The sequence below is a fragment of the Carassius carassius genome, chromosome 26 (genome assembly GCF_963082965.1).
Source record: "Carassius carassius chromosome 26, fCarCar2.1, whole genome shotgun sequence".
NCBI lineage: Eukaryota > Metazoa > Chordata > Actinopteri > Cypriniformes > Cyprinidae > Carassius > Carassius carassius.
The window spans coordinates 18,270,089-18,295,112 of record NC_081780.1 but is presented as its reverse complement, the minus strand read 5'-3'; the positions used below and the strand labels follow the sequence as shown (position 1 = coordinate 18,295,112).

Here is a 25,024-nt window from a genome sequence, read left to right as displayed (position 1 = left end):
ATCTAGATCGAGCGCGGCACTTAAATCAGCAGTCACTAAGTGCCACCGAGATATAAAAATATGTTTTGCTTTTGATCTATGCTTTATGGAAGTAGTGAAGAGACCATTATTCTTTCCCAAACATTGAAAGTTAATTTAGTTTCATGCCAGTGACAGTTTTAAAGCCAATTAAATCTGTATAGGCGATACTGGAAAGCCGCTCTCTCTGTACGAGCAACTGTATGGCAGTGTGTGCAAGTATTAAGTACAAAGTAAGATGAAACTAATTGGCTGGTCTGTCATGTTATATAGAAATAGACTTTTAAAGACCACTGTGTTACACGGGTGCCATGTGAAATAATGCGATGATGGGTTGCTCACACTTTACAATTTAACGGTATGCTGTAATCTGTGTGCGAGTCTTATAAATGTTAACTTTGAAAAAATATGCTGGTGCTCATCAAACGGAAGGATATTCAGACTTTTAGAAAAAAACAAAAAAAACATGTGCAGCAGTTAGGTTATTTGTGTTCATGTAGTGCATGGTGACCCTCTGTATGTTCTCCAGGACCACACTCCTCAGTAGCCTGATATAATTGTAGCTTACCAGCCAGCCAATGTGCTCCTTCTGCAATTAGTGTCACACCAATAGAGAAAACAGTTATTATTCCTAATGGTTTTCTATGGAGGGAATATGGGAACATAACATCTGCTCCAAATTTAATTGAATACAGGGAACTGCAAGTGATTGATTCGAAGGGCTCTGCAAGAGCTTGGACTTTGCATGCTACACGAATCTCACATCTCCAGTTAAGCAGACGAACAGGAAACTTGATTTATTTCAGTTTAATGTTAGCATATATAAGCTAACAGTGAAAAGACGGTGTGTTCACATCTGGCAGATTTTTGCAGGTGAAATCCAGTCTTTTCATTAGAAATCAATGTACGTCTGAGAATTTCATGTGAGGGCAAAAGATTTTCCCATGCAGATTTTACAAAAGGTTTTTTACACATTTGCTACACGTTGCAATATATATATTTATAGATAGACACATACAAAAACACACACACACAGACAAAAATACTTTGGAGCGACATAAAAAAAGTTGTGTAATGATACCATTTTCGTCAGATTGTTTTGCTTATAAGCGTTTTTGATATTCCAATACAAACAAAAAATCATAATAATAAGCACATGCATACTGTGTAAAACTGTAATTTTTTTATTACAAATTAAACTATTTAAAAAACTATTCCTGGTATCTTAATATAACTTTTTTCCGTTTTAGGTTAGAACCTCTAACCGAACCTTCTGCTCATTATTTTTTGCTCATAACTAGGGTTATGTGTTTGTTTAAATCTCATGTAACGTCTTCCGTAATATATTGGTACTACTGACATGAATATGACATGATACATTCATTTTGCATTTAGAACTTCTTAGCAACTGAGTAAAAGTACCCTGGCAACCACCCACAACAAGCAAATGCCATTCCAGACTAATAAAACAATGTGTATATATTAAGAATGTTTATTCCAAAATTAGTACTTGATACAGAAATAATAATTTCATCATATTGATTTACTACACAATCAGAACTTCAATCATGCTTTCTTTGATTAGTCACTGGTTCCAAAAATTACAATATATATATTTTTTTTCATACATGAGTTGTGCAAAGAAAATATACACTAGAAAGCAATTGTACACTGACACAAAATATATAACAATTCATATCTGAAGGCATCGCACAATTCCAAGAATTCAGTGAGAGATTAAGGCAATTTGTACAGTTATTTTCCAGTTTTTTTTTTACTCAAAACACTAACAATAACAAAAGAACTGATGAATCTCTTGTAAAACTGTACATGCAAACATAGTGCACATAATATTTAGATATGAATAGCATACAATATAATATTTGGATATCGTCAGTAAACAAATTTCATGTGAGTCAAGTCACAAATTTAAAAACACTTTGATTATGCTTGATGACCTGACATCCACTCTCTCTCTCTCTCTCAGACACACACACACACACACACACACACACATGCAGGTGCATACTCACAGGTGAATGAGCTTGCCAAAGTGGCATTTGCCGTGGCACCAGCAATGCAGAGAGGAAGAGAGCTGAAGGAAAGTAAAGGAATGCTGAGAAACAACATTCCTAAAAGAAAGATAATATCATCAAACGACCCTCCCAGCATCAAGTGCTGCTTTCTCACACATGCATCATTTTTCAGCTATTATTCTGTGCAGTTCAATGCTTACAAAATTCAAGATTAGAAAAAAGTAGTGTGGCTTATGACTGAACTTGTGACCTTTTCATTTAAGTGCTATGCTTAAATGCTGTAAAGAATATTTGTAGACAAACTGTGCGTACTAAAGAAGATAGTAAAAGAAAATTGGTTAACAAAGCATTTTTATTATAATATTAATATGCGATCGAAACCAGTCATAAGTAGCATGGGTTTATTTGTAGCAAAAGCCAAAAATACATTGTATGGGTCCAAATGATCTAGTTTATGTCGAAACTCTTTAGGATATCAAGTAAAGATCATGTTCCATGAATATATTTTGTACATTTCCTTCCGTAAATATATTAAAGCTTAATTTTTGATTCGTAATATGGATTGCTAAGAACTTCATTTGGACAAATTTAAAAATTCTCAGCATTTCGATTTTTTTTTGCACCCTCAGATTCCAGATTTTCAGATAGTTGTATCTCGGTCAAATATTATCATATCCTAACACTAAAACCATACGGTAATGGAAAGCTTATTTTTTCATCTTTCAGATGATGTATAAATCGAAATTTTGAAAACAACTACTGGTTTTGAGGTCCAGGTTCATATATAATATTAAACTTGCTTTACTCTTTTTCAGCCAATTCTGCAATTACTTTCACAAGTGCATGTTTATACCAATGGACATGTTTTAACAACCACAAAGTATCCAATACTGTTTGTTTGTTTGATTTGATTTGATCATTTTCAATTTCTGTTTTTTTTATTTTTTGTCTTGTATTATATCTCTTTAAAATTATTATATTGTTCTAATGGCTTTTACTTTCATTAAAATTATGTTTTTGTAATGAAATTCATACATTGGTTCAGCAGATTGGCACAATTGTCTAAATGCTTTTTTGGGGCGATTTTATGTGTTAATATCTCGTGAATATTGTATGTGTGACAAAGCAGCACAACTGGAATGACAATCTTGAATTCCCGAATAGCAGTTAATCAGGGAACGCTCCACTTCAACATGAGGCTGTTACCCAAAATAGTTCACCACACTAGTGTGAAGAAAAATTTAGTTGCTACATACTAGAAGAGTCCCATTTGCTATGTGTGAATGTTTTGGAACAAAAACATGTTGTTTTATTATTTTACAATGAAAAAAAAAAGAAGAAATCTACTAAATGAAGTGAATCATCATAAACCAGGAGTCAATATGATTCACTTCATCCTTTTTGTAAAAACATTCAAACAACAGTCATGTTTGAACTAGTTTACCAGTTATGTGTGAACTAGTGTTCCAGTTTTTTTTGACTAGGGTTCCAATTTTTGTGAGTATTTGGGTAAGGGGAGACTTTAAATAATTATTTTCCTGATACTAGCAGCACATTTCATAAAATAATGGGATAGCAAAAACATTTCTAGAAAAAAAACAACATCAACTTAAATTTGGCGTATAATTCTGCATCTTATCCGGTTTTGACACTTAAATATTCTCAAAGAAATCCAAAATGAAGGATTTCGTAATTATCTTTGTGCTTTTTTGACACTATCTTTGGGCAACTCTACCAGGTAATGATTAAATATAATGGATGAATATACATAATAATGGAAAAACATAATACAGAATCACCAAATCAACAGAAAATTACAAAACATCCATAAGACACAAAGTTTTAAGACAGAAAATAACAATGGCATCCGTGTTTTTGACCACTGGGCTCTTATTTGAGAGCAGCTGCTCAGATTTAAATGCAATGAAACACATTGAGTCCTATGAGGTTCTTTATACACAATGGTGCCCATCTATTGTGCTTGTGCCAGGGCAAAAATAAAACAAAATAGGAGAAAGTGAGCGAGAGAAAAGAGAGAATGAGAAAAGGCTAAATAACATGAATGCTGCACAACATGCATCGCATGCCTGAGCACACCATTTCCATGCAAGAATTGTGGTTTTCCGCAGCAACACCAGCCCCTGCGACCTGATAGGCATGGCAAAGATAACACACTGCGAATATTTGCACGGCAAAGTTCATGTTAAAGATATACGCTTATAAAAGTTAGATCCAACAGTAAGAAAATCATCAACATGTAAACATTGAGTGAGATCTCAGAGAAGAAAGAATAGGAAGAGATAAGAAATGACGGAAGAAGTCTACTTCAAGAGTTATTTACAACAGTCTGTTTGTGACTGGTGATTTGTTAGCCTTTTCCTGGTCTGAGGAAGAGGAAGCTGCTCTGCTGTTCTGAGACAGGGAGCAATATTGTCAGCTCAATTTTTAGCCTTTCCTTACCTTCACATATCTATACTTCTTTTCAGAGTTAACCAGAAATGCGAAGTTCATTCTACAGTTTGGCCATCAGAAACGAGCTAGCCAGGCATTAAGAGACAATGAGTGAAACTGAGAGACATCCTGACAGGGAATGCCTGTAATGGAAGTAAACCTGTTCTCAGAACCCTGTCTAACCATGTTGTTCATCTACAGCCCCAATAGTGCAAAGAGAAAGGGACAGAAAAAGCTGAGAGCTGAGGAAAACTTCATCTCACTGAGCGATTGAGAAAGCGATTCTGAGATACTGCAAGGCTCGCTCCTGGGCCCATTTTAGATCTGAGTTTGCAGCGGGTGTCCTGGGGGTGTGTACGGAGGGGGAGCGGGAGACGGCTTGATTCCTCTGGTCCTCATATAGGATAGGAACTGGTCTGGGATCTCTGCAAGAACATCTTTGGCCAAGCGGGCCATGCTGAGGATGTGATTCCCAGTGCGATCAATGTAGTCTCTGAATGGAACAAACTGCAAAAGAAAAAAAGGTACGACTAAGAATAAACTAAATTATATTAAACTATAAGTCAAAATTTCATATTTATTTGTATATATTCAAAGACTGTTAATTTGTTTTCTGTGCAGCATTTATTTATTTATAAATAGAATTAGAAATATGTCTCTTCATCTTTTGTTCAAAATTCTCAGCATACAGTTCAGGTTTGGAACAACATGGAGGTGAGTAAATTATGAAAATATTCATTATTGTGTGAACTAATTTTTCAAGAGTTACCTTTTCAAGTTTTAACAGATCAGCCCAGTCTCACAACATTATTACATAGGTTTGAGTGATTGCAGTTAAGAATGTTCAAATATAATGTGTTTACAACAATTTGGTAGTAGGAAAGTTAATGGTATTTAATATAACAAAGTCACATATTGTAATATTAACAGTTTCAAAATTAAAAAAGCTCATATACTGCATGTAATATATCACATGTCAGCATGCTAACACATTAATAAACAAATATGATACAAAGATATGATACAAAGGCAAAAAGTATGTAATAACATTTAATAACACATATATGAAAGTTGTGATTTTTTAGAAACTGACCAAATTTGAGGAATGTTACAAAATACAAATTAGTTTCCTTGTAAAGTAGATTTTATGGTATAAACACACTCTTTATGTTGAATTTCTTTAGGTGAGATACTGAAGCATTTCTCACATTAATTTGCATTTCTGTGAGAATTGAAAAGCTGAAAAGAGCAATTAGCCTGAAAATTAGGGCACAACCATCAAATGCTCAGCATGCCAATCAACTCAAACGCCATTCAGACTGAGAGCCAAATTATCCTAAGAGATACGGCTGAGCCTAAGAGCACTACACAGCCGTTTAGTTATGAAAAGCTGGGCTTTTAAGTACATGTCGGCCGCTGGGAAGCCAGATCCTCTGGAATCTGTGAGTATGTGATGGCATAGCTAATTGGACAAGCCTCCCTAGGCACCTATGATAGCTGATCATGCTAGCTGATAACTGCCTGTTAACATGCTTCCTAACAAGAGTGGGGCAACCCACACATGATGACTACCTCGCAAAGAGCTATAAGAATAGAGCGAGGAGCACAAAAAGCATTAAGAAATGACATTTTGAAAGAGACTGAGAGAGCTCTGTTCTTGGCATAAAGAAAGCACAGTTGGAGCAGAACTCAGAATGCTAATATATACATTTTTACATACAACATATAATTATACATTTCATGTATAATCGTAGTGGTTGATAATGAACATACTTTACATGGTTTTATAAACTGGAAATTCACCGTTTAGACCTGGACAAGTTTCAAAGCAAAATTTTAGTACTAACATTTTAGCATATCTTGAGGCTCATTCACACAAAAAAATTATAACTACATTAGCATCCACACCAACACACAATAAGGTTCTCGTGTTTATTATTATAATAGAAATATACTGTTATGCATTGTTTCAATTTATTTCAGTAATATACACTACCATTTAAAAGTCTGGGGTTAGGATGATTTCTTTCTAAATAAATGTATATTTTATTCGGCAAGCATGCTTGGTATGCATTAAATTGATCAAAATTTTCAGTAAAGGCATTTATAATGTTCCAAAACATTCCTATTTCCAATAAATGCTATTCTTATGAACAATGTTTATCAGAGGATTCTGAGAAAAAAAGTATCACATTTCTACAAAAATATTAAGCAGCACAACTGTTTTCAATGTTGATTTCTTAAAGATCATGTGACACTAGAAAAAATGATCACTGAAGATTAAGTTTTGCCATCACAGGCAAAAAAAATTACATTAATTCTGTCACACATTCTTGTAGCTTGATTCTGTACATATGTTTCTGGTAACTAGTGTGTTTTTTAAAACATGGTAAGAAAGTCAATTACTGTGCATATACTATTGAACATATAACTTGCAAGATTTTCCAACCTCCTGTTTGTGACGTCTCTGTATTAGTGATGAAAGAGATATACTTTAGCTGTGTTATTATACCTGTACGATGTCTCTCTCAGCATATCTGCCCCTCGATGAGATTCTGACTTCATCACCATCCAACTCGATCATGGCTAAGCACACACACAACAGATAAGAAACACTCATGACCGGAGATATGGAAACATGAGTAAGCTATGCATTTGAGTGCCTGCAACTGTGTGTGTTTTGAGTATTTTAGTCTCGTTTCATTTTTCCTAAACCCATCGGCATTACTCTCAGTGCAACGAGGAAATGGCTGTCACATTACATGCTCATTTACTCTGCAGTATCCTTTGAATGAATGACATGAATGACATTTACTTACCATCAAACTCGGCTGGTCCAACTCCAACAATAATAATTGACATGGGAAGAGATGCAGCCTGGAAAGAAAGAAAGAAAGAAAGAATGAAAGAAAGTAAGAAAGAAAGAAAAAGAAAGAAAGTAAGAAAGACAGTTTAATTAGGAGACAATTTCCATTTGGGTTTTTATAATGTCATTGAATAAACTGAACTCAGAGCTAAAGTAGAGCTAAAGACAACATGAGCATTCAATGTAGACCTACATTGACAATGGACTCCTTTGTCTGGGCCATATCTGATATCACTCCATCCGTGATGATGAGGAGGATGAAGTACTGTGATCCGTCCTTTATTGAGGCAGCGTATCTGCAGAGAGCACAGTTACATTCATTAAACATCTCATTACTGCAGGATATACAGCCAGAGCCTCTAGATCGTGATCAAATTTACTGCGTTACTACACTGCAGTCTGGATTCCTAATTATTTTCATCAGCTTATGAGGTAAATAAAATACTCGGAGGCATTAATAACTTTAGAGACAAAAAGGAAATATATTCTGCACAGTTAAATCATCTGTGGTTGTAACAAACCGTTCCTCTAATATAAATGAAGCCAATTAAAAGTGTTATTAAATACACACAATATACAGGAATGTGTGGGCTAAACAGTTTTTACCTGATCTGTCTGTGTAGGTAATGTGTAGTTCTGGTCAACTTTCAGAAATGTGCAATTTTTCTAATGAATGCACTGTACATATTATTTATTTATTTATTTATTAAAACAAAGACAATTGGAGCAATTAAAGGAAAAAGTGAAAATAGATTCAAAGTCAATTCTATACACTTTTTTATTTTCAGTGTGGAAATTCAAAGAACAATTTAAAGTTGATGATGAATTTTTTTTTTTTTTTTTTTTAGTTGGGGTTTCATATGAAATTAATCATACATTTTCACTACCAGTTCACCAAGCAGTTCAAATACATACAGTATGTTTTCTCATGAAGGAGTTATAACTGTAAATCTAGATGGGCTCTACATACAGAAGGTTATTAATGATTTTTAAGGGTTTTAGATGTAGAAGAAAAGAGATTTTAAATTTCATTTACTGATGCTATTATTCCAGTCTTTATAAATCACAAAGATCAAACTGAACAAAATGTGTCATAAATAAACAAATACTAATTTGCATTATATAAAACATAACTTTGGCAGTCACACACATTACCTTTATGCATTTAATATAAATAAAAATGAGTTTCCTTTTGGTCTTTTTTTTTAGATCTAGATCATGGATTTATCTGTCTCTCTTTTCCCCACACACTGTACTGAAGGGTGTATTTGTTCAGAGTCCTGATACCTGACCCCCTTTACTAGCCTTCTTCAACTCTCTGTGATTTGTGCTTCAAGCTGACCTGTGGTGAAATATCCACTACAGACCTCTGTGTGAGAAGAAAGGATGAAACCGTCTCGGCATATGTTTACCAGCCTCTGCTTTCTCAGATCGGCTTTGGTGGATTAAAGATTTGAAAATGTGATTTTCCACTGGGGATTTAGAAGATGCTGTACACAGTAATGCTCAAAACTAGAGCTCGACCAATATATCGGCCGGCCGATATTATCGGCCGATATAAGCTTATTGCATTTAAATCGGCATCGGCATTTATAACGGCCGATGAAACATTAGAAACAGAGTCTCATGCTTCACTCATGTTATGAGTGTTGCATAGTGTGCCCACCAGAGGGAGCTCTGCAGCTCCAGAGTTAACAACAGCGCCAGAAGTCCACTACAGAAGAAAGCGATCAGCCAAGGAGATGAAGGAGATGTAACTTACTGTTTTGACGGTGAGTCTGTCGTTCGTCATGTGAAATGATTGTAGATTTAGCTCATACCCTTTATATAAAAACTGTGTGGTAGTTCTAGCTAACGGTCCTATCATTATCACTTCTAAATATTCTGTAACATCACTTACAGCCACTAATGCATTGCTATATTAGATTAGCCACAAAGCTAATACCATGTTTATCAGTGGAAGAGCGCGAACGTTAATAGGAGGTCAAACTATAACGTTAGCGTTTAACTTATTCTTATTCTATTGCGGTGTGTTTCCCACATAATGACCCCGTAATTGGGCCTTTCACACAGGACGCGGTATGCACGGCGCTTGCCGCTGGGTTTAGCGTTGCCCTTCAGATACAACGCGATTTGCGCTGCGCTATGGCGTAGGCGGAGTTTTAAAAACGTTTAGCGGGAGCTCTTTCATAGTCTGTTGTTCCTCCTTTCGGTCAGAAGCAAACATGTATCTGTCCCGTTGTAAGAAGCGAGCGATAGCGCTAGCGCTAGTCCTGCTGATGAGAATTAAGAGAGAAGCAAGGAAGAAGAGGCTACCGTCAGGTCCAGAGAACAATTTGGTGAATTCAGGCTGGTTACGTTACTCTAACGCTAATAGCTTCCTTTTTAGCAGGCCCCTTAAATGCTTGCTATTAACTTGTTTGAAGGTGGTTCTTCTCAAAATTGACAGCGGTGTGTTCATGACACTAACGTTAACCATTCAACTTCGAATTGATTCCGTAATCTTCCGGTAATAGTAGGCAAGACGATGTGTCTGTGAGAGCAAATATAGTGTAGTTACAGTAACTACAGTAGGTGCGTCAGAAATGATTAAACCAGAGGTGACATGTAAATAAATGTGAGCTGAACTAGCGCTTTTTTTTTTTTTTACATATTGTTTCAAAGCAGCTTTACAGACATAACAGGAAAATGTTGAAATAATATTGTTAAATATAAGTAGGTAATACCTATTGCTTGACAAATAAAATATATATATATATTTCTCATTTTTGCCTATGTAGGAGATCCCAGTTTATTATTATTATAATTCTAATGATGACATGAGTAATGATACATGGTGATATTATTAATACACATGCTTATTCTTTCTCTGTCTCTCTTTCTGCCTACAGATTGCTGAAAAAGGTGAATGCTGCAGCAGCAAAGTGTGGGACTACTTCTGCAAATACTTTAACTTTAGTATTATAATTTATTTACAGTACACACACAGACTGTTAAAACCAGCTTCAACTGGAAGAAAGTAAAAGTGTTAAATGTTTAAAACCAGACTGTTTTTTGATAATTAAAAAATATATACTTTTGATGTGCAATTGTTTAGTCATTGAGACTGTAATCTAGGCTTTTTTTTAACATAATCCATTCTGGAAAATGGTTTATACAGCCCACATACATAGAACAGGCAGATATTTTGCTATTGAATGTTGTGTAAGTGCAGTTTATAGGAAATGGGTCTAATATCCAGATTATTTTTAAAATCAAAATATCGGCTTATAAATCGGCTCTTTTCGAGTTAATATCGGCATCGGCCCCCAAAAATCCATATCGGTCGGGCTCTACTCAAAACATTTCTTTCCTTGTCACTGAAAATGTATGAATATTAAAATCCATTTGCGGACAGACTGGTAGTTTGTGAACTGGCCAACTGTGACACATTGAAAACATGTACCGAGCTTTATAGTCCTAAAATGTAAATTTTTTTAGTCTTTTAATTGTTGAGTTACATATTTTTTAGCTTTCCCCAGTTACAAGAAATGTGCACAGTAGAAAACAGCACATTAGCTCTGAAAGAGCAATATAAAAAGTAATTTATTATTAAACTGTGTGGGTGCGACCTACAGCAAATACACACAGAGAGATTAGAGCGGTGCAGTGTGACAGATCTGTCGTCAGTGCTGACGAGTGGACACTGCAGTGACTTTGTGTGTGTGTGTGTGTGTGGAACAGAGGGGTGATAATGACTTGATGGTTTGTCCTTTACTTCCCATCCTCAGAAAATCCATGAAATGGACGTTTAATTAGATGTGTCAGTCCACTGACTGTTGGCTAGCTTTAAACCATTAATTAGTGTGGATTAAACACAGGATTTGTAAGCATAGAAGTCTGAAGTGCAGTAACAAAACATAATGAGTTTTAGAAACATGTTCAACTGTAAAAACAACTGCCATATGCTGGAATAAACAAGAGCCAATTTATTAATATCATAACACCTGTAGAAAAGTCCTGAGGCTTTCTTTCTGAAACACAGTGATCAACTTTTTTTAAGCAGCTTTGTTTTTGGAAACTTTTCCCCTTATTTTAAATAAAAAAACGAATTATGTTGCTGTATTATTTTCTATAGAGAGGTAAGACATAAATTAGTCAGTTATTATTTTCGTTTTACAATTATTGTGACTAGTTTGTTGGTGAGGTTTTCAATTGAGTTTATAAATAAACAAATTAAATCACATTTGGGGACACTTTTAGTATAAGGAACAAATCTCAACTCTAACAAATAACTCTTAACTAACTCTTAAAATAAATAAACTCTAAAATAAATAAATAAATAAATAAAATATCAATATCCAGAAGACCAATAGTCTAATAACAACATCAATAGTTTCTAAATGTCTCTGTGCTTGTAAGAGTATAGGTCTACCATTAGTACTATCTCTCAATTTTGACCTTCAAATTGTTTTACATTTTAGTATATGATTTTGTTGAGCCAACATAAAGTGTATTACAAACGTTTCAATCTAGTTAATGAAGATTAGATTCTTACCTAACTCTGCTATTAAATCCTTATATTGATTTTATTTCTAAAAAAGGTCTATATCTATGATGAAAGTGGAGTGGGCAGAAAAATAGTTACTGTACATGACAAAGGTCAAAATAAATGAAGAAAAGTGCTGTGGGAAATAAAACGACAATACCAGACATCCTTTCCGGATGGATTAGATTTCTCAGAGAACCTCAGAGCTAGCCGAAAAGTAGTAATTTTCCAATTTACAGACAAATGGAAAAACAGTCATTTGTTTGTTAAATTGGCTACACTGGTTGTGCTTTATGTTTTTGACTCGCTAAAAAGAACTGGTGGCATTTGAGTCAATAAAGCTGACTACATTGGACACTCTCTATGTGTGTGAAGCATGCGAGAACAGCTTATAGAAGACGTGTTTTCTTGTCATTATTTCATGATACACTCTTTTTTTAATGTCATCGCACTGCTGAAAAGTGGTATAAACTGTACTGGGATAGTTCTGGTGTGGAAGATGGGTTGACAGCCTGATCTCGTGGCAATTTGTACATATTTAAGAGGTGGCTAATTCGTATAAATTGTACGATTTCATTCGCACAAATTCATACGATTGGTGCCAGATCGTACGTATTTTATGAGTTTCACAATGAATTTGTACAAATGACATGCACTTAACCCCGCCCCTAAATCTGCCTGTCACTGGGGTATAGACAAATCATACAAAATAGTACAAGTGAGGTCGTATGAATTCATATGAATTAGCCACCTCATAAAATACATACGAATTGGTCGTGAAATAGCATTGGTTGGCAACACTTTTTCTTAGGGTGGTAGTCATGCCACCACAGTAGACCAGTCCCTGAGATGCACTCCATAAGTTGATAATGTATACATGCCACTAGACATCACTACTGAAACTACACTTTTTACATATTTCTATGAACTTATGGATTTTAATGTGATCTTATTAATTATTCTTTTTTTATACAAAAGAGATTCTCAGGGTCTCACAGCCCCACAAGCTGTTAAAAGTGTCCTCAAGATATTTTATTCTGACCTCTAACAGTGTAAAATAGTAAGTATAGTATCTTTAAACATGTACAGAGCTTTTGTTCACATTCAGATTTTACATTATTTAACTGGTTTACTGTTACTGTGGCTCAAGTGGTAGAGCATTGCGTTAGCAGTGCAAGGTTGTGGGTTCGATTCCCCAGGAACACATGATAGGTAAAAACTGTTAGCCTGAATGCACTGTGAATCGCTTTGGATAAAAGCGTCTGGTTAATCCATAAATTAAATTAAATTTCTAAAAGTCGTTTATTCCACTCCTCTGTTCAGTTTTTGCTAATCTGTACAGTGCACATTTATTGATTTCCAAATTCTTTTGGAATTATTTTTGAATACAGCCCTATTTCAATTCCCTAAAATTTACTCTTTTTGATTATTATTTAAATTGGCAAGAACCACATGAGCTTGTATTTATTAGGAACAACTTTGATTTAGTGCAGTTTTTCAGCTGGATTCTGGTGGGAAAGTATATAAAAAAACTATATTACAAAGAATAAAAATATAAAAACTGTAAAAAGTGATCAACTGCAATTGTAACCTTAAAGATATTTTTTTACCCAATTTAACCTGATTGAAATTAACATTGTGTCACAGTGTCTGGGTTGTGTTCCCTGGGTATCCACTAGATGTCCTCCTTCCCCATGGTGTCTGTCACTTAGTTAACCACATTCCTCACGTCTCTGCCTAAATCATTGCACCCAGCTGTCACTGGTTATCAATCATTACACTCTGTCAATTCCTCATTAGCGTTTGTCTCTCCCTGTGTATTTATACCCGGTCTGTCTTGGTAGGTGTCACGGAGTCCTTGTTTATTCACGTCCGTTTCTTGCCTTTTGTCCTTGTTTGTTTATGTTTGGTATCGACCCCTGCCTGGACTGTTTATTCTTTGGATTGCCCCTTTAATAAAGACGTACTCGCATTTGGTTCTCTCATCGTGTCTCCTTGTATCCCGAACAGGACAGAAGGACTCCGTCACACAAAGAACCAGCGGTATGTCTGCTTATGTCTCCTCCCCAGCCACAGAGCGGGAGAGGAATGGTTTTGAGGGAACTCGCCTGGTGGTTTTCCGGGGAACCAGGGGAGGTCGCCGAGGAGGGAGCGGTCGAGAGGAGGCTCAGCGTCGCTCTCAACCATGGCCTCCCTTCGACCCGGGGTTCGTGTGGGATGGATCAGAGTCACCGTCTCACCATGGCAGACGGAGAGGGGAGAAGAAGCGCGCGTCCGCCATGGTGGCGCCACTGCCCACGATGGCCGCTATTCCAGCGCCACGAGGCAGGATGGACGCCAGCACAGCGCCACAGCACAAAGTGGTCACCAGTCCAGCGCCACGGTGCAAGATGGCCGCCAGCTCAGCGCCAACGCCCAAGATGGCCGCTGACACGTTTTTGGATTATTTCTCCATGCTGTCAAAGATCCTAGAGATTCCCAAAACTGTTCACGGCTGCTGAGCCAGCACCACAGCCCAAGATGGCCGCCAGCCCAGCGCCACAGCACCAGGTGGTCGCCAGCCCAGCACCACAGCACAAGATGGCCGCTAACCCAGCGCCAATGCCCAAGATGGCCGCTGGTCCGGAGCCACGGCCTAAGATGGCCGTCCGTCCAGAGTCATGGCCCAAGATGGCCGCCAATCCAGCGCCACAGCACGAAATGGCCGCCAGCCCAGTACCACAGCACAAGATGTCCGCCAGCTCAGCGTCACGACGCAAGATGGACATCAGTCCAGCACCGCAGCATGGGATGGTCACTGGCCCAGCGGCACAGCACAAGATGGCCGCTAACCCAGCGCCAATGCCCAAGTTGGCCACCGGTCCAACGCCACAGCACACGATGGTCACCAGCCCAGCACCACAGCACAAGATGGCCGCCTGTCCAGACTCACGGCCCAAGATGGCGGCTTGCCCAGCGCCGTTGCACAGGATGACAGCCACAACTGACTCCCCAGAGTCGAGTCAGGTTCCTATTGACCCTCCAGAGTCAAGTCAGGTGCTCTTGGACCCTCCAGAGTCGAGTCAGGTGCTCATGGACCCTCCAGAGTCAGGGTTAGTCACCGATGACCCTCCAGAGTCAGGGCTAGTCACCGACGACCTTCCAGAGTCAGGGCTAGTCACCGATGACCTTCCAGAGTCAGGGCTAGTCACCGATGACCTTCCAGAGTCAGGGCTAGTCACCGATGACCCTCCAGAGTCAGGGCTAGTCACCAATGACATTCCAGAGTCAGGGCTAGTTACCGATGACCCTCCAGAGTCAGAGCTAGTCACCGATGACCCTCCAGAGTCAGGGCTAGTCATCGATGACCCTCCAGAGTTGAGTCAGGTTCCAGTTGAACCTCCAGAGTCAAGTCTAGTCACCGTTAACCCTCCAGAGTCAGGGCTAATCACTGATGACCTTCCAGAGTCAGGGCTAGTCACCGATGACCTTCCAGAGTCAGGGCTAGTCACCGTTGACCCTCCAGAGTCAGGACTAGTCACCGTTGACTTTCCAGAGTCAAGTCAAGTCACCGGTGATCTTCAAGGACAGAATCAAGTCACTGGCGATCTTCAAGGACAGAATCAAGTCACTGGCGATCTTCAAGGACAGAGTCAAGTAACCGGTGATCTTCAAGAACAAAGGCAAGTCACCATTGATCTTCATGAACAAATGCAAGTCACCATTGATCTTCATGAAAAAATGCAAGTCACCAATGATCTTCATGAACAAATGCAAGTCACCAATGATCTTTATGAACAAATGCCAGTCACCAATTATCTTCAAGAGCAGAGTCAGACCACCAAAGACCTTCAGGAGCAGAGTCAAGTCAGCATTGATCTTCTGGAATCAAGTTTAAACACCATGGGATTACCAGAGCCTCTCCTTGTCTCTGCCGAATTACTGGAGTCTCTCCTCGTCTCGGCTGGATTACCGGAATCTCTCCATGCCTCTGCGGGACTTCCAATACCTTGTCAGGTCTCAGTCGAACTCTATGAGCATCCGACTGATCCAGTTGCCATACGGCTGTGGTGGTCTTCTGCTCCGCCCTGGGGGGCTTCATTCCTGACCATACGGCTGTGGTGGTCCTCTGCTCCGCCCTGGGGGCCTTCATGTTGTTTTTTGCTTTTTGTGTTCACTCCTGTCCCTGTTCCTCTCTGTTAGCCTGGCCCTCCGTCCCTCCCCCTGAACCTCCTCCGGTCCACCTCCCTCCTTTTCTCCCTGGTTTAGGTTTGCACTCCTGGTGTCTGTTCCCCATTTCCATATTCCTCTGGTCTCTGGTTTCCTAATTTTTTTTTTTGGCCCTCCGTCCCTCCCCCTGAGCCTCCACCTGTCCGCCTCCCTCCTGGTCTCTGTTTTGTAGTCTTGTCGTGGAGCGTCTGGGAGCCACTCCGTAGAGGGGGGGTATTGTCACAGTGTCTGGGTTGTGTTACCTGGGTATCCACTAGATGTCCTCCTTCCCCACGGTGTCTGTCACTTCATTAACCACATTCCTCACGTCTCCTCCTAAATCATTGCACCCAGCTGTCACTGGTTATCAATCATTACACTCTGTCAATTCCCCATTAACGTTTGTCTCTCCCTGTGTATTTATACCCAGTCTGTCTTGGTAGGTGTCACGGAGTCCTTGTTTATTCACGTCCGTCTCTTGTTGTGCTCTTGCCTTGTGTCCTTGTTTGTTTATGTTTGGTATCGACCCCCCTGTTTATTCTTTGGATTGCCCCTTTAATAAAGACGTACTCGCATTTGGTTCTCTCATCGTGTCTCCTTGTATCCCGAACGTGACACATTTGTTGGTACAACAACACATTTAAACTGATTCAGTAATTTAAATTAAACCAGTTAATTTACGTTACCATTTTTAGGTTTCATTTTTTTCTGTGTTGATTAAATGAAGTAAATTAAATGTTGAATTAAATCTTATTAATTACTGTCTGAATTTCTGAATAAACTAAATATATTATATACAAAATGTATTCCCATACACATTAAAATGAGTCTTAATATATGGAAATACAGTGTATCAGCTTTTACAATATATATCAGTAAAGCTCTTGAAGGTGATTATCATTTTTTGGGGCCTATGGCATAAAAATGCCTAAGGGGTACTATAAACATTTTGTGGGTATTACAGAGATCAAATTTTCAGGCCATTGTGTCACATTTATGATGGCCATTTAATGTTCTTCCTCACATCACTTGACTGATGATACAGACCTGGGATGATCTTATTTGGGGCAGCATGTGATTAAATCTCATCAGCTAGCCTCTACAAGTCTAGTTCCACAGCTCATTTAAAGTGATTTTAAGGTCATGTATTGTGCCTCTAAGAGCATTTTGGATTTGATTATCTCTGTAACTGTCACACATTTTGTTTGGATGTTGGCCCTAGGTGATAATGCACAGCTTGACTTTCACTGACAGGTAAAGATGACATATATAGGCATAAAAGTCCATAAAAAAGGTAGAACCAATATATTTAATGTATTTATTTTAAGGTCCAATTCTTGACATTAACAAACCATTATAACTATGTCTTTTGCCTCAGTAAACTACTAATTTTAGTATGTTCATGTAGAATAAATGCTTTATAAGTACTAATACACAGCCAATATGTTATTAATATGCATGATAATATGCAACTAATTAATAGTAAGAATCGATCTCTATACTAAAATGTTACCAACTATTTTAGAGAGTAAAGTAATAAGAAAAAGTACACAACCTATTCATTTAGATTACTTGAATTATCTAAACTATTGGACTATGAAAAAAAGCCTGCAATGCTGAGCAACAATGTGATAGTAAAGACTTATTTAGTGTTTACACTCAATTATCTGATCTACTCAAGCCTGATTTTGTGTACCGTTGTGTTATGAAATATGTCAGACTGTAGTCTTAAAAGATGTGTTGCTTTCTTACCATTGCCATTTACCATCGTCTCTTTCAGGAATACAGCTAAGCAAGTTAGTAATTACTCCAGCATTCCACAAGGTTTGTTACCATAATAGTAATACATGAATGCATGTAGAAAAAAGCACTACATACTTATGTATGTACGTATGCACATTATGTCTTTGTTTATCAAATTCTTTGAACGTACCTGGCTACATGGTTAATGACAGGTGAGAAATTGGTGGGACCGTAGAGCTGAACAGATTTTAGACTCTGGTAATATGCCTCCATGACTCCATCAATACCATTGCAATATGGATTCTGAGGGTTTCCGTTCTGTAGGAACAAAGAAAAAATTAAATCAAATAATCAAACAGACAGGGTCTCGTGTTTCGACATCTGGCGGAGATGTGATAACTCACAGTGGAAAGTCTACATTATAGAGACAGAAATATATGTTTATATAATTTGAATAAAATGTAAGTTCCACTTTTAGGGTTGCCACAGTGTTATGTGGTTGCTATGAAGTATTTTTTAGTGCATTGCTATTTGGTTGGTGGGATGTTTTGGGTGGTTGCCAGGACATTGCTATGTGGTTGTTTTTAGGTGTTATGATTATTTATTTATTTATTTTTATTTTTTGCTCTGCTATGCAAATGTTGTGGGTGGATACTAGGGTGGTATGTGATGTTGTGTAATTGCTAAGGTATTCTGTTTTTTATGCATTACATTGTATTTGCTAGGGTGGCTGTTAAGTGGTTACTTTCTAGCCCAAGTCAAAAATACCCACCCCTAGTCTCTATAATATTCTGGTCTCTAGACCCAACTCAGGTTCCTCTTTCAACATAAGTTTACAGATTCTTTTTTACCAGTTTCCTCATTCACAAGGTGTACTTTTTTTTTTGAACACAAAAGCATTCAGTTCACTCTCTTTAAAACACAAACACCAGGCAACATCCAGCTCTTGTGTCATTCCAATTTGTTTCTTTAAATAACAGAATAGGGAATAAAAAGTGCAACAAATGTTATGGACTCTAAAAAAGGCTAGTCCAAAGAGTTGTCTAGAGAATGTAGAAGTGCCTATCTCTAAAAACCCGTTCTGAAATCGAAAGCTTTGTGTATTGTTCTGTTTAGCGGCAAATCTAGCACTCATAAAAAGATATCCAAGACTTGTGTCCTCACAAACTGGATATCCTGTGTCTATCTCTGCAGGACAGGTGTTTTAAGAACTGCTTACCAGGGCAAACTCATGGGATATTCTCCCATCAGGAGGCAGCTTGGCTCCAAAACCCAGTGCAGGGAACATCTTGTCACTGTCATAGTCCTGTATGATGTCCCCCACGGCTTTGAGTGCCATGGCGTAGGTGTTGAGCTGATAGGGATTCATGTAATGGAGGGAAGTGGGTTGCGCTGGGTTGCCTGGGAACCATATGAAAGAAAATGTGTACTTTTAGTGCAACTTAACCATTTGACAGGGAAAGTGTACTAATTTAATTGTCAACCACGATTACAGTAGAAACTGTACATATTCACGGCTACACTACTGAATAGCATAATACATTATAACTCACAATAGCATTATGTGGCACCTTAAATAAGGTGTTGTTTTATGATGTATTTCAATGCATTATAAGTATATTCTAACAGTATAACTATGTATACTACTAATACAGTGTAACAATGTTCACAGTTGTTTACAACCAATAACATATACTCAAATTCATTATGAAACTGTTCAAATGGTTTGAATAGTTCAGTGCTTATTGATAGTAAGGTAGTTGTTGTTGTAGTAGTTATGTATGTTAGGTATGGGGAAGGGATCTAGAATACAGAAGTATATATTAGTGTATTAATATGAAATTGTAAGTTCCCCTATCTTAACTCTTTGTGTACTCTGAGAGGCTGATATTATTAATCTAGAAGAAAAAAATGATGAAAGCTAGTGATGTATAAAAATAGATTTGCCAGGATGGCCCTGTAATTGAGTTGGTTTTGTGGTATTCCCTTTGAATCTGCAAATGAATGTAAAAGGCAGGCATCTCAGTATAATCACACAGATCAGAGCTCTTTCTCGCATTAAACCTCACTGATTATAACAGAGGACAGCTATTACTAGCCCTTTCTCATGCCTCATCTGCATACATTTCATTTATTCCATCAGCCTTCTGATAGAGATGGCACTCACCATTAGAAGCTGTGAAATCAATCGCCACTGTGAAATTAATCTGAGTCCTGCACAACAAAGAGACAGAGAAAGGTAATGGTTATTCCAGTCATACTTCAATCTTGGGCACATTAAGATGCTCCTGGTGCAATAAAAGCACATTATTAAAAAGTGAACAAGGTAAAAAAAGAAAAGCTACTTTTTAGGGGAGTATAAGGAAAGGGATAAATCGAATGTAAGTGCAGAAGCTACAATAAAAATATAAAAATAACACAAAAAGCTGACGCAGCAGACATTTGAGTATATATGCTTGTGTTGTATATGTTTTGTGCTTAGAGTATTGTGTTGTTAGCTTAGCAACAAGCTAACATTACAAGGTAGCTGCCTATGTATGCAGTAGACTGCAAAAGTTAGTTCACAAGACTGTAAAACATATTACGGTGCTTTCAAAGATTTTAAAGGCATCAGTAACGAATGGTGGTTATTCATGTATGTTTGTTTGTCGCTTATTTGTTCTTTTAATATTGGACCAGGAGAATACATTGAGCTGGGATGGGTGTTTGTTTGCTGGGACACTAAGCCAAGCTAACTAATGCCATAAGTACAGATCTGTCTCCTCTTAGTAGACTACTCCCATTACGGAGCTTACAGCTGCAGTCTCACACACACACACACACACACACACACACACACACACACACACACACACACACACACACACACACACACACACACACACACACACACACACACTAAAAATGTTTGTGCACGAATGTGTATAGTCTGATTTCCTGATAATTAAGCATTCCAGCATGTCTAAAATTAACCAAAAATGACATTATTTCCATAACCCACAACAAGAAATGGTCATGTAAACATCAGTCACCCAGGCTGGAACTAGTTTGGATATAGTATAGTATAGTATTGTAGTTTCCAAAACAGATATGACCTTCATGTAACAAAAATGAGAAATTAAGATTTAATACAGTGCTAAATTCACATAGTTGAAGAAACACCAAATGGCTCTTGAGAAGAACATTGTTAGCATAATGCCATGCTAACATCAAATCCCAATTAGAATCAACCTATACTGAGTACTCTGCATAAGAAGTTTCATTTGTGTTTCTCCAATGACTGGTCTTAACAATATAGCTACAATATATAATAACAATATAGATCACACGAAAGAAAATAGTATGAAGAATTTTTCAACATTCATTTTTCCCATACAACAAAAACAATATGTAATACTATAATAAGAAAAACAATAATATTGGGGTCGAAAACAATAATAGGCAAAATCAACTATCAAATCATTCACTCATGAGGGGGCATAATTGGTTAGGATGCTGCCTTAAAATGTAGCTGTTAATGAAGGCATTGGAAAGTGATATCCTGGTGATTTCACAGATAAGAAGGAGCATGAGACAGCTGAGTAAAGATATCCTACCATTACTCATTCAATTGAGACTGAACCAGCCATACCATCTGTTAGTATAATGCTTACAGCTCTAAGAAAACATGTTTGTGATACACCACACACAGATTGTGTCATACAGGCATGCTATTTGTTGCATAACATTTTCATATTCATAAATGATTCCTGTTTTTCATGGGATTTTGGTTGGCTAAATTCTTTATTCATTCGTTCATTCATTCCGTAATTCATCTTCAAAAAAGAATGTTAACGTCTCTGATAAAGCCTCAAAAGTCCACTAGTACAAATCCAAATAGCCATATTAATGTCCATGACTCAGCTTATGAATCTATATTAGAGAAATGAGAATGAAAGCATCACTACCATCTGCAGGTGCAGTGTATAGGTTCATCTTTGTTTTGTTGTTCTTTTGTATTTTTATCTAGAGATACTCTTATCACCCCAGAACCTCTGAATGGATGTAAATCAAAACTCACACTTCAGATACCAACAGAGCAAAGAAAACAATTGAATGGAAAAACACAATTTTCTCTGAATATTTTAAATCATGGATCATGCTATCGTTTCACAGACTCTACCATACAGTAGACTTGCCTAAATCTTGCTAAACTTGCCCATCTCTAGTGTTTTATTTTTTTATTTTCAATGTGCAATGTTTGAGGCTAGTTATACAAGCCAGTTGAGGCTAGTCAACCAATACCATTTATAACTAAGGGTCGAAAGAAATAGACAGGCAAGTAGCACAGGCACTTTCTAGCTTTTCAATCATTGTTAGTTAAGCAACTTGAAATTTTAGCAACTCCTGGATGGTTCTTTTCTAGGCATGCTATCAAAAGGCCAACAAAAGCCTCAAGGATGCATAGCTTCTAATTCCCTGAATATACTGTAAATATATATTTTTTTTATGTGCCAAGTATGATAATGTTTTTATGTGTAATGTTTGTGGCTTGTTATCCAAGCCAGTTGAGACTAGTCAACCAATATCATATATAATGAAGGGTTGAAATAAGTAGAATTCTGTTGGAATCACTGGACAAATGTGTACAGCTTCACAAAAGATCATTCAGGCTACTGGTACCACTGCAGGCCAGTATCTTGATTAATTCTGGCAGGAACTGACAGCTAGTGAGGGCACTTGAGCAGAGGTGAACATGACAGTATTTCCAGAGGTTCCTCACAACTGAACAGCTACGTTCTTGGTGCACTTGAGGCGACATCTGACTAGTGAATAGTCTACTTTTGAAATGACTGTAAATTAAAGGAGCTGAGTGGAAATGGGGTCCAAAAAGGGCCTGATTTTGCTTATGTTATGGTGAATGATTTCAACAGACAGCTGCTGTAATATTGTACACAAAGGGTCTTCTGTGGTGACTTCTATGATTTAACACACCTGTGGGTGACAAATTTTGGCTGGAAGGAAAATGAGCCATTTTTTAAGAGCATGAGGTGATGAGTAGTCCTCAAGCTCTATATGACAGACAGGGTGTAATGCTCTCTGATAAAACAGACATGGAGACAAAAAAAATTACACCTGAATGTGATCAGAAAAGCAGCAAGAAGAAAACATGCTACTGGGTGATAATGCAGAGATATTTAATGTGTCAACAGAAAAGTAAGAGCGCTAACACTGAGCCCTGTGGGACACCAGCTCATTCCTGCTCTTCATTTAGTTCTAGTTTAGATCCAACTCTAATCAATCACACCTGAGGATTGTGGGGTTCATTAAAAATTACAGACAGGTGTGCTAAAGCAGGGTTCTGAATAATTATAGATCTCACTGAGTAGGATTAAAAAGCCCTTGGTAAAGAGGGCAAATTAAATGAAGCCTGTGTGACAGGCTTCTAATGTTTGATTGATATGTATTCATTACTAGTAAAACAGTTACTTAATGAACTGTCTTAATTGCTGTATTACAAATTCTCTTGGGACTCCTGCCTAAGGATTGAGCCCCAAAGGTTCTCAACAGAGTGATCCAAACTCAAACATCAAAACCTACCAAAAAGACCTGGCAAAACAGTTCTGCAAATGTCTCTGTTTTCTCTCAAGTAGACACCAGGCTTACTTACACATAAACTCATTTTTCATTCTGCTGTAACCCCCTGGGATTTCCTGTCCCAATTTTTTTCCTGAAGCGAGCTAAAAAACAATCTGTAGCTATGTGAATGGTACCTGGGTATAGCAGAATTCATAGCAGAATCAAAAGTCCAAAGAGAGAAAAACATTCAACGGAAGGTTAAAGGGGAAAGGATCACAGCCATGCACTACACTAGTTTCATAACTAAGAGCTATGTGGCAGCCGCAGCTTACTGTGGTACCTGCAATTTTAGTGTTTATAATGGGGGCAGTTTCTTTGAATGCAGGTGTGAAACTCAATGTCTGAGAAAATGAGAGTTGGAAGGTGAGGGCTGCCTCTGCCACAGATGGGACTCCGATGTCCGAATATCCACAAGAATATCAGGTTTCATTATTTAACTAAATCCCAAAGACATCTGCTTCTATGTAGGTAAAGCAGAATGGTACTGGTGTGAGATCAGCCACTTCATATAGTGCATATTTAATATATATCCATGATATACACATGCAGTCATGGTACAGAGGCAGAGCAGCTTGCTCATTTCTACAACTCAGTACAATGTTATATAGAAACTATTTTCTGTCACTCACTACATCCATTTTTATTTTTACTTTGTGATAGGTCCAGAAAAAATTGTCAGAGGTATGAATTATGAATTACTGGCCTGATCATGCCAGGAAAACCCCCCCCACAAACATTCTTGTTGTTGAGTCCTGACAGAGATGGATTAAAGTTGACAAAAGCCATCAGGTTTGGACAGCTTTCCATTGGTGTGATAGAATGATTAATAAAAGTTGAGTTTTTGTTCTTTTCCCAAGGTCTCTGGAAAGCTGATGAGGTGCTCTGTATGCATGAGCCGGTGGCTGGAGAAATGTCTTGTGACATGATCATGGGAGACGACAGATGTTGTTGACTGGAGGTGAAGGGACACTGTCCATATGGAGACAAGGGACTTCAGGGGATGAAGCAATTTAGTCAATACTGCATTTCTTTAGTGCAATATACATTCCACAAGCCACCTATGCAAGTCCACTTACATGCATCATTTATTTTCTTTAATGAACATTTTATCATCCTTTCTCTAATGCTGGGTACACACCAAAAGATTTTTTACATCTTCAAAGATTTTCAAAATGTGATAGACCACAAACATGAGGATAAAAAATCCTAAATTTAACCGTTCTGCTCCTATTGTGTGTGGTGTGTCATGATGTGACAAAGACAGCACACCAAACATGAACAGATTTTCAACCAGAGTCTCGACTGTGAACACAGGAAATCTCGCAAAATCTCGCGAGACTTCAGAATAAGCATTCTGGATGATATGCAGGAAGAAATTGCAATGATAGTGTTTGGAATGATTTTCACAGAAAATTCACGAAAAAAAAGAAAAGAAAAGGGTTTGGGTACAGACTGAGCTAGAGGTGAGCAATGGTCACAAAATCACACAGATATGTGTTTTTTTTTATAATTGTTGTTCTTAGTTCTCTCTTGGAAAAGAGATCTTATTCTCTTTGAAATTGCCTTATTAAATAA

At 37.7% G+C, this 25,024-nt stretch overlaps 1 protein-coding gene across 1 annotated transcript in view; it reads right to left on the bottom strand.

Moving 5' to 3' along the window:
* Positions 1 to 3,658: 3,658 nt before the first annotated feature.
* LOC132105930 (copine-8) overlaps positions 3,659 to 25,024 on the bottom strand; it is a 116,196-nt gene continuing 94,830 nt past the window's right edge. The window contains exons 14-20 of the mRNA XM_059511476.1: positions 19,998 to 20,044; positions 19,050 to 19,231; positions 18,021 to 18,148; positions 7,565 to 7,667; positions 7,325 to 7,382; positions 7,018 to 7,091; positions 3,659 to 5,012 (exon numbers count right to left, since the gene is read on the bottom strand). Coding sequence (XP_059367459.1) covers positions 4,824 to 5,012; positions 7,018 to 7,091; positions 7,325 to 7,382; positions 7,565 to 7,667; positions 18,021 to 18,148; positions 19,050 to 19,231; positions 19,998 to 20,044 — 781 coding nt within the window. The 3' untranslated portion in view covers positions 3,659 to 4,823. The remainder of the gene's footprint in view (positions 5,013 to 7,017; positions 7,092 to 7,324; positions 7,383 to 7,564; positions 7,668 to 18,020; positions 18,149 to 19,049; positions 19,232 to 19,997; positions 20,045 to 25,024) is intronic.